At 40.3% G+C, this 11,386-nt stretch overlaps 1 protein-coding gene across 1 annotated transcript in view; it reads right to left on the bottom strand.

Annotated features, from left to right (window-relative positions):
- Window positions 1-1,815: 1,815 nt before the first annotated feature.
- Window positions 1,816-11,386, bottom strand: part of cenps (centromere protein S) — a 29,536-nt gene continuing 19,965 nt past the window's right edge. Inside the window, exons 3-5 of the mRNA XM_043676238.1 lie at window positions 8,552-8,585; window positions 6,508-6,574; window positions 1,816-2,418 (exon numbers count right to left, since the gene is read on the bottom strand). Of these exons, the coding sequence (XP_043532173.1) occupies window positions 2,266-2,418; window positions 6,508-6,574; window positions 8,552-8,585 (254 nt within the window). The 3' untranslated portion in view covers window positions 1,816-2,265. The remainder of the gene's footprint in view (window positions 2,419-6,507; window positions 6,575-8,551; window positions 8,586-11,386) is intronic.

Here is an 11,386-nt window from a genome sequence, read left to right as displayed (position 1 = left end):
TTCCTTCAGGTGCTCCGGTTTCCTCCCACAGTCCAAAGATGTGCAGGTCAGGTGAATTGGCCATGCTAAATTGCCCGTAGTGTTAGGTAAAGGGGTAAATGTAGGGGAATGGGTGGGTTGCGCTTCGGCAGGTGGGTGTGGACTTGTTGGGCCGCAGGGCCTGTTTCCACACTGTAAATAATCTAAGATAATCCAAAACAAGAGCAGGGATGTACTGCTGAAGTCATACAAGGACCTGGTCAGACTTCATTTGGAATATTGTGACCATATTATTGTTTTAGGGGGCCCATGTCTAAGCAAGGAAGTGCTGGCACTGGAGACTGTCCAGAGGAGGTTCACAAGAATGATCCCAGGGATGAAAGGCTTCTCACATGAGGAATGGCTGATGGCTCTAGGTCTGTAATCTGAGTTTAGAAGGAGATAGAGAGATCTGATCAAAACTTACAGAATACTCAGAGACCTGGACAGAGTAGATGTGGAGAAGATGCTTCCCCTCGTAGGAGAGACTAGGACCCATGGGCACTGCTCCAGAGTGAAGGTACAACAATTTAGATGAGGAAGAATGGCTAACCTGTGGAACCCATTGCCACAGAGGGCTGTGGAGGCCAAGTGATTGAGTGTAGCTAAGACAGAGATGATTTGGAGATGCCGGTGTTGGACAGGGGTGTACAAAGTTAAAAATCACACAACACCAGCTTATAGTCCAACAGGTTTAATTGGAATCACACTAGCTTTCGGAGCGACGCTCCTTCATCAGGTGATTGCCTGATGAAGGAGCGTCACTCCGAAAGCTAGTGTGCTTCCAATTAAACCTGTTGGACTATAAGCTGGTGTTGTGTGATTTTTAACTTAAGACAGAGATGGATGCTTGATTAGTATGGGACTCAAGAGTTACAGGGAGAAGGCAGGAGAATAGCGTTGAGAAACATATTTGCCATAATCAAATGGTGGAGCAGATGTGATGGGCCAAATGGCCTAATTCTGCTCCTATTTCTTATGGTCTGAGGCAAGGCATCATCTATGATGAAGGAAACAATGGATCTTACATCATTGCTTATACCTCGTGTGGATGTCCGTTTGAAAATAGAACTGCTCTCAAGCCAAGTTTAGCTATGGTTAGAGCAGATGAAGAAGAATAATTTAAATAAAAGCAATTGGGTATTTCTCCAAAGACTCAATGGATTTATGTTCTGAGTTACACAGAACAAGACAACTTCCGTTTTGACTTTGGCTTAGCTTTAAATCTCTTAAGTTTGAGGTTTGAACTCTAGTCATCTGACTCAGAGACCTGAGTACCTTCACTTGTTTGACATTTCAGTACTTAACAGAGGAAGTGGTGCACCATCCGAGACTTCTGGCCTCATAGTTAAACAGCATATTCCACCTCTCAAGAAGATGCTGCAGAAACTACAACAGAACTGTAGGACTCACAAAGTAGGCATCTTTCCACTTGCTGCTGTATCCCATTATCTGCTTAGCTCATACCCCAAAGTTTCTGATTTCATCTAATAGGCCCACTATATTCCCCCAATTCTTCAGATCTTACTGTTGACACATCCATTCAATCTCTCTGCCAGCCCTTCTAGTTTGCTCAATATCTCAATCCCTCCTTCCTCCTTTTCTATGTTCTTCTCTCAAGCTGCAGGCCTGTCCATCTGACAGCCAGCTCCCAATGCTAATCAGGACCTGCATTAATTGAATAGGTCTTGAGGAATATCCGTTTTGTTTGTTTTAACCTCAAAGTAGAAGCTTTGCTTCTTCTGCTTCTGAAGGAATATTTAGCCTAGTATTTTACAGAAACACAATGAAACAATATAAAATTATTATATCAGATTTAATGAAAAATTTGAATATTGATAAAACATTAAATCATCAACAATATTACTTTACACAGGCAAATTAAACATTCCAATTAAGAATGCAGACACTCATTTCAACGCATCCAAAATGTATCAGAGATAACCTTACTTATGATGAATGATACACTGTAAATTATACTCCAAAAGGTACTGGTCGTCACTTACAAAATCAGTCACCAGACCAAGGCAGACTGGCATCTATTTATCTGAACCTCATCTTATTTGTTAGTTTGCATAACCATTTCAAACTATGTCACGCAAATTTGGTGTTCACTTGTATCATCAAATCTTCAAAGAGAGGCATGGGAGAATTTGTTGTGGAAAATTTGTTGAGAGAGCTACAGAGATCTCACTTTCTGTACTAGGTCCGAGATAAGCTTTCTATTTGAAATGCCTTTTCTGTAGATTAATTGATGGCAACATCTTCAATTTCAGTTACCATGGGCTCAAGGTGGTGAGTGGATTTCTTCTTTCCTTTTCCTGTTGTGACTGCTCTCTTCTCTTTCTGCTCTGCATTACTGGAAGCTAGTTCATTACATTTCTCTGTGATGAAGTTCAGCTGGAAAAGCAAGAAATCAAACTTTCAAACATTGTGTAATACGCTTTATGTAGAATGAAAGCATGGTATGTTGCTATCAAGTCTGCTGGGAGCACAACGAACCAACACTTGTATCTGGATTGCCACTTTGTGTGCCTCACCATCAACTTAAGGTCGCTAGTCATTTTCCAGTTGGTCTATTCTCCAATCAAAGGTTTGATGTCATGAGTATTCAGGAGGGAGAAAGCCTGACCTTCACTATCATTTTACTCATAAAGCTGTTAGCCTTGCCAGTGAAATACATTGTCATACCATCAACTGCTTTCACTGTTGAGATTGGAAGCAATTTTCCATTGTATGGTAAGGAGACTCAAAGACTAGGGATTAGAAGCTAACATACTCTGACTGAGGAAGAGCGACAAGCGCCGTTCCCCAGGGATTTGTACTGCACTGATGCCTCATCTTTCTACCATTTATACCAATGGCTTGGTTGAAAGAATGGAGAGCTGGATATCTAGTATACACTGTAGGTGCAGTATACTTGACTAATATAGTATAATTCTTTAAAGACATGTTAATTAAAGCAAACCCTAATAAAGACATTATTGTACAACTGCTACGTCAACACTTCAAATTATTCTGAGTAAGCCAGCACTAATAAATTCTCATTTTGCAATATATGGTAGCACTGCTGCTGAGGGTGGATAAAATAAATTAAGGATCTGATCTTTGTGTTTCTGCACTCTGCCACTTGGTTTTGATGAGGAAAGGAGGAAATGATTTGGGCTCATGTTGTGGTCATTCTGTAGAAGTAGCCAAGCAACATGACATGGCTATCAAGGTATGGAAGAACAGACTCAGACTGATCTCGACAGCATTGGAAAACATTAAAATATGATTAGCTGGATATGCTCAAAGTTCCGAAAGGCACCAATAATCTTAAAGCAAATCAGCAGCCTTGACTGGAAATCATCAACTGGCACAAAAAAACGAAACTGCCACTGAATCTCCAGCCAGTAGACATGCATAACAGACTCTGAGCTAAATAACTCCAAGTTGAAGTGATGGAAAGAGTTGTACAAGTGTGTAATTAAGAATAGAGTTTTGAAGCTCAACAGCGGCACGGTGGCACAGTGGTTAGCACTGCTGCCTCACAGCGCCAGAGACCCGGGTTCAATTCCCGCCTCAGGCGGCTGACTGTGTGGAGTTTGCACGTTCCTCCGGGTGCTCCGGTTTCCTCCCACAGTCCAAAGATGTGCAGGACAGGTGAATTGGCCATGCTAAATTGCCCGTAGTGTTAGGTAAGGGGTAAATGTAGGGGTATGGGTGGGTTGCGGGTCGGTGTGGACTTGTTGGGCCGAAGGGCCTGTTTCCACACTGTAATGTAATCTAATGTAAATGTAATGTAATAATGTAAGCAATAGTGGATTTTGTCTATGACAGTGTGTTATTAATAATGACACTGAACAGAAAATCTGCAGCTGTTCAGGCTGTAATGAGGTCAGGAGCTGAATGGCCTTGTTAATTGTCAGTGAGCAGATAATTACTATAATTGCTGTTTGATCACGTACTATTGATGACCTCTTCTATCATTTTGCTGGTGATCAAGTCAAACTTGTTGCATACAGGACATAACTGGGCAATTTGCCACATTGTTGGCTAGATGCCAAGCTGTCCCAATAAGCTTCACCACTGGCTAGGGGTGTGGCTACTTCTCAAGTACATGTCTTCAGTACCCTATTGTCAGAAAGTTGCCAGGGCACAAAGCCTTTGCACAGTAGCCAGTGTCTCCATCCATTTCTTTATATGTTTAAGAGTTAATTAAACTGGCTGAAGACTACAACAGTGTCCACTGCACAGTCCTTGTGGAGACTGAGTTCATTTTCACATCCATTGTATTATGTAGCAGTAGATGCTGGGCCAAGAATTTGCAGACTGTACTGGAATACAATTCTACTGATGACCCACAACACATCATGGATGTCCTATTTAGTTGCTAGATTGGTTAGAAGTCACTTCCCTTCATCACAATGTTAGTGCCACATAAGATAATGGATGTAAATATGGAACTCGGTCTCCACAATGACTGCGCAGTGGTCACTCAGATGCATGTGCAGCAGGCAGATTGGCAAGAAGCAGTTCAAGTATGCTTCTCACCCTTATTGGTTCCCTCACCCCCTGCTGCAGATCAGGTCTAGCAGCTATGCCTGTTCAGACTCAACCAGCTCAGACAATTGTGGTGTAGCAGTGTCATTTCTTGGTGATGGACATTGATGTTTCCACCCAGCGTAAATTCAGCACTCTTACTACTCAGCGCTTCATCTAAGTGTTGTTCAATGTGGAGGAGCACTGATTTATCAGCTGGTGAAGGAGCAATATGTGGCAATCAGCAGGAGGTTTCCTTGACCCTGTTTGACCTGATGCCATGAGACTTCAGGCAGTCTGGAGTCATCATTGATTGCATCATATTTTTTTCCTTTTGCAACTTTTATCTGAAGAAATGTTTTAAAAACTGGATGAATCCATAAGAGTATATCTTGTATGTGATATTTTACTAAAATTTTAATGCCCTTCCCTCAAGGAGCATTCTATTAACAATACTGCAAAGAATTTAAACATCACTAAAAGGAGGTATGAAATTGAAGCTTTTTGTCTTAAATTCATCAGGACTGGGCCCAAGAAACTTTGGAAAGAAAACAACAATTTGTAGCAACTTAAAATAGTCAAAAGCAGTGTATCAAAACTAACCTGCATGATATTAGCAACCCTGATCAAATCATCATACATAATTTTTGTGTAAACATTTCAGGGCCTAAAACTGCTTATCTACACGACCAAGAATCTTACCATTAGCCCAGTACTCTGCATTCCTATTATTCCTTCCAAAGTGAATCACCTCACACTTTTCTGCATTAAACTCCATTTGCCACCTCTCATCACTCTCATCCTTCATCACTATCCACAACTCTACCGACCATAGTGTCAAAGGCAAATGAACTAACTCATCCTTCTAGGCCCTCATCCAGGTCATTTATATAAATGACAAACAACAGTGGACCCAAAACAGATCCTTGCGATACCCCACTAGTAACTGAACTCCAGCATGAATATTTCCCATCAACCACCACCCTCTGTCTTCTTTCAGCTAGCCAATTTCTGATCCAAACTGCTAAATCACCCTCAGTCCCATGCCTCTGTATTTTGCGCAATAGCCTACCGTGGGGAACCTTATCAAACACCTTACTGAATTCCATATGCACCACATTAACCACTTTACCCTCAGCCACCTGTTTGGTCACCTTCTCAAAAAACTAAGGTTTGTGAGGCACAACCTACACTTCACAAAACCGTGTTGACTATTCCTAATCAAATTATTCCTTTCTAGATGATTACAACTCCTAATTCTTATAACCCTTTCCAACACTTTACCCACAACCGAAGTAAGGCTCACAGGTCTCTAATTTCCAGGGTTGTCTCTACTCCCCTTCTTGAACAAGGGAACAACATTTGCTATCCTCCAGTCTTCTGGCACTATTCCTGTAGACAATGGCGACATAAGGATCAAAGCCAAAGGCTCGGCAATCTCCTCCCTGGCTTCCCAGAGAATCCTAGGATAATCCCATCTGGCCCAGGGGACCTATCCATTTTTACACTTACCAGAATTGCTAACACCTCCTTATGAACCTCAATTCCATCTAGTCTCGTAGCCTGTATCTCAGTATTCTCCTCAACCACACTGTCTTTTTCTAGAGTGAATACTGACGAAAAATATTCATTTAGCACTTCCACGATCTCCTCTGACTCTACACACGACTGGCCCTATTCATAGTCTAGTCATTCTTTTATTCCTGATATAGCTCTAGAAAGCCTTAGGGTTTTCCTTGATCCTATCCGCCAATGACTTTCTCATGTCTCCTCCTGGCTCTTCTTAGCTCTCTCTTTAGGTCTTCCCTGGCTTTCTTGCATCAAGGTCCTGATGAATGTAAGATGAAATGTTTCACCTTCATGTCTCTGTTTGGTATTGTGTAAATACTGTTAAGCCTTAAGAGTATTTTAAATTGTGAGGGCAAAATTTCATGACAAACAAGAAAGAAAAAAGTGCAATTTCACCAGTGCTTTGCTCCTCCTTGCTAGCAGTTTCACATCATCTGTGTTAACAGTGGTCCGCTTTCCATGTCTGTTGAAAGATATTAAAGTGAACTCTGCGTTACTAATCTTGAAATTACTTTGAGAAATGTACTTATTCTTCAGGAGAAATTGCATTAAAAGACCACATCAGCATTTGAGGATAGTGTCATAATGCAATTATCATCGAATTAACAATTGACAGATCAGCCAAATACTGCTGGGACATGGGTTAAAATTCCACCATGGTAGCTGGTGGAATTTCAATTTCATTAATAGATCTAAAATATAAAGTTAGTCTCAATAATGGTGATCGTGAAACTATTGTAAATTATATGATTTTCTTTAGGGAAGGAAAACTGATATCCTTACCTCGTCTGGCTTGCAGGCAACCCACTGCAACATGGTTGACTACCTTCTAAGAATGGACCAGCATGCTATTGAGTTCATGGGAAATTAGGGATGGCCAATAACCAGAGCAACTCTCACATCTCCAAGAGTAATATGGTGTAGGCTATCATATACATCTTGCCTTCAGTCCTGTATTACCCATTCTCTCCTTCAGAAGAGATGGAACCCAGGGATTCTACATTGTTTCAGTAATTCAAATGGACCTGGTGTTAAACAAAGATGACCAAGAAGCTATCGCCCTGGTCTCAGCAGCACTTCTGTACTTCTAACAGTCAACATCCAAATGGTAATAAAGCACAAGTGAAATTCTCGGAACATTTTACAATATCAAAGTTAACAAGCCATTCATCCATTTTATCAAAAGCCAAGTTAAGTGAGTTCCTTGGATATTCATTGGATATGGATGCTCTGCAACACATCTCAGGCAATTTAATTAAACTCACAGGGTCGGGGGAAAAACAAGAGAGGTATTTGTTTCTCTTCTATTGCTCTCTCAGGCAAATAAAACAAATGTTGTGAAAATAGATGTCAGGAATAGACAAATCCCTTGAGCGAGCCATACCTGCAGGTGGCATCTTAAAAGCATAAAAATAAAACTTCATTTTGATTCAAATAAATATTTGGTGTGCCCTATCCTCTTTCCCTAAAACCATCCAACAGTTTGGACATGATTATATTATACTGTAGCTTCTTCAGAGAAGTCACAAGGATTGCTGATCAATAAAGTGATATGAAACAGCAAACGAGATTTTATGAATACACATTAGCTGCAGCAGAGCATAGAGAATGTTAGTTTTGTAAAGTTTCTCACATGCACTCCAACTGGATTGCGCTTCATGTTGAAAATGTGGAATTTCCCAAATCAGAAACACTGGCTACAATCACTTAACAACGCTCACCCACAATGAGAAAAGAAAAATATGCCATACAACTTCTACTTTTGCAAATATGCATAAAAATAGTCAAGGAATTTCAAAATTTCAGTCTGAAAGGATTGATCTCACAAGATGCACCTTCAAATTCACTTAGAACGAGCTAAAGCGTTACATATGGAAATCTGTGGAGTTAAAATTAAGCTGGAAGGTTCATTTCCAGACGTTTTGTTACCCTACTCAGTAACATCTTCAGTGGGCCTCTGGGCGAAGCACTGCTAATGATTCCTGCTTGGGTTTCTTTGAGTTGGTGATGTCCTGTGGTGGACATCATCACAGGAAATGACATCACCAACCCAAAGAAACCCAAACATATAAATGGAAAGCAGGAATGATCAGCAGTGCTTCACCCGGAGGCCCACTGAAGATGTTACCTAGTAGGATGATGAAACATCTGGAAATGAATTTTCCAGCTCAGTGAGCAAACCTACTTCCAGAACCTCAACCTGAGCTACAAAGTTTCTCAAAACTCACTAAGTTAAAGTCAATATCAGTCAAGAGTTTTAAAACACATCTGAATCTTTTTTTCAAACTCTTACAACTTATTTTGCTGAACCAATGTGTTCCTTCTCGTCATCAGCTGATCTCCATTCTAACAGTGCTCATACAGGGTCCTCTCTCATCAGGGATTTAACCATATCAAGATGCTCTTACATTGCCTTCTACACTGGCGAAACATTACTTACTTTGCAAAAAGCTCAAGGTCCGTAGCAAAATTCTCTGAAAAAAAAATGGAAAAAGGTATTCAAAATAACTAATATCTCAAACGTTTATAGATCATGAAGGTCCACAGATCAAAACGCAACACACTCATCAGTCACGGATCAACAGATTCTAACTTTTTATATGAAGAAGCTCAAGATTTAACAGCAAAATATTCCCAAATAAGTCTTACCTGCAATAAAAGCCTCAGCCAATTTCTGAGCTGGTGAAGATGAGATCTTGTATGAACAGAGTAAAGTCAGGACTCAGGCCATTCATAACCTCCCCACATACAAATTTCACAGGGGTGAAGGAGGTTAAACGTGACCTGCAATGTCTAAATGAGGCCTGACCAAGACAAAGCTTTCAGCTGCCAATGGTATAATAAATCAGTTTGTGAATACATTCCAAGCCAATTTCAGACTGCTAACATCAGGCTCAACAGACTGTCAGATTTCATGGTCCCTACAACTCTCGAAGAACTTGTGAATATTTGTCTGTTTTTACATCTCAAAGTGTTTCACAGCAATTCAGTACCTTTGGAACATACTGGAGTGAAGAGAAGCATGATACAGAAAAGGAAAAGGTTACATACAACTGTCCCTAGCAGTAACTACACCGTCACTTGTAGCTGGTGTGGGAGAATCTGCTGGACATGGATACGCCTAACTGGCCATTAGTAGGCCTACAGCCTTTCTAAAACCTTTCTCCATGAAGAACTACCAAGAACCAATACACAAGAAAATAACAACAAATGTGCACACAGAGAAAAAAAATAGAAATTGCTGGAAAAGCTCAGCAGATTTGGCAGCATCTATGGACAGAAATCAGAGTTAACATTTTGGGTTGAGTGACATTTCCTCAGACTTTTCTCCACAGATGCTGCCAGACCCGCTGAGATTTTCCAGCAATTTCTGTTTTGTTTCTGATTTACAGCCTCAGATTCTTTGGATCAGTCACAATTACCTGAAATAGCAAAACAGCATCTGCAGTTCTTTCAGTTTTTATTGTGCGCACACAGTCTAATAAGATATAGTAAGATAAATGACAAGGTAATCTTCATTTTGGTGCTGTAAAGATAAATATTATACAGGATACCAACACAAGTTCTCTTCTTTTTGTATAGATTCTTCGGATCAGTCACAATTACCTGAAACGGCAATTCACCATTTCATCTGTGAGAGAACACTGCTGACAACAAAACTCTGAAGAACCTCAACGACAAATCTAGTTAATACAGCACCGATTTGCTAAATATTTGTATTAAATATAAAAACTAAAGCAATTAATTTAAATAATAGGACAAAATCATTGACTTGGATATATTTCAAATTTATTTTTCTTTACAAATTCACAACAGGACTTGAGCACAAAATCTCACACTCAATGCAGTTTTGAGAGTGTGCATCGACAATGGATCAAGTTAATACGTGTCCCATTATGAGCCCACATGATAATCCTAAATTGGTTGTCTGCATAATTTCTTGCGCATTCAAGGTTAGCTAGCATGTGTTGTCTAGTTACAGAATCATATCTAATATTAGACACTGTGTTGTATGTTTTCCAAGTGCAGACTGGTTGGGTACAGTCATTTTGTTGCTTGCTGCAAACAGCTGAAAGGATGTACTGACTTATACAATTGGCCAGTCTTTGGGATGTAAGCCCCACATACCTGGTATCACACAAGCATCAAAATTCCTAAACCATATTACTCATTAAGACAGAACATCTTTTGGCTTGATGGCAGCATTCTTTTAATGGGAAACACTTCTTGAGTTGCTCCTCTATAGTACTAGCTAGCCATGAAACAGCTGGCTTCACTTGTGGCTCAAACTTTTGACATACCTTACAGCAATGTGAGGGAGACTGGGCACTTTACAGGACCAAGAGTGACTGTCTTCAGACCTTTCATGACTTTGCACGCTATACGGTAAGAAACGGGGTTCCCTACTACTGTCCACTGCAAACTTCTTTCACTGGTCAATGCATATGTTGGGATACCTACATCTGGTTAAACCATAAGATTATCTTTATTGGCAACCTCAAATAGAGCCTAAACCATTTGTTCACCCTGCAAACCCAAACATCATAATAGCGCATAGTAACGTCATCCTGTTGGATAATATTTACCCTGATGAGATCGTATGCAAACTCACGAAAGGCCCTAAAGTCAGTCACTCGATCCTGAGAAATGCCCTGTATCCCTCAGATTACTTTAGAGTATGTCAAAGGTTTAAGCCACAGGTGATGTTTCATAGCTAGCTAGTACTATACAGTAGCAATGCAAGTGGCATTTGCCACACATGGAATGTTGCAGGGTCTTGTTACGAATAGAAATAACATTTACTCGCACCGTGCCTGAATCAACTCAACAAAATATATTGCCCTGGGACATTTCTCAGGGCAATGTCCTGACTAATCATAGTCAACTGGCCTAATTTAAAATTAAAACAAAGCCTGCAAATGCATTCTCCAGAGCAATGCCTCCATCAAAGACAGCTTGCCAATTAATCAGCATCCTCCTTTCATGCAGTATAAATGTTGGTTTTCCCCTTGAATTGGCATTCTTGAAAGTTTTCCTGATAAGTTGCAAAAAGCTTCAACAAAATAGATATGGGCTGAGTGTTGGCAGGTGGGACTAGATTGGGTTGGGATATCTGGTTGGCATGGACAAGTTGGACCGAAGGGTCTGTTTTCATGCTGTACATCTCTATGACTCTATGTCTTTGTATTAGCAATACCCAAACTTGTCATTCATTCGTTCAATAGCTTTGATACTTTGAAGAACGTTACAACGCAAACCAGAGTATATGAAACAC

Source organism: Chiloscyllium plagiosum, chromosome 34, assembly GCF_004010195.1.
Source record: "Chiloscyllium plagiosum isolate BGI_BamShark_2017 chromosome 34, ASM401019v2, whole genome shotgun sequence".
NCBI lineage: Eukaryota > Metazoa > Chordata > Chondrichthyes > Orectolobiformes > Hemiscylliidae > Chiloscyllium > Chiloscyllium plagiosum.
Note: the sequence above shows the minus strand (reverse complement) of the source record. Positions and strands in the feature narration are given on the sequence as shown.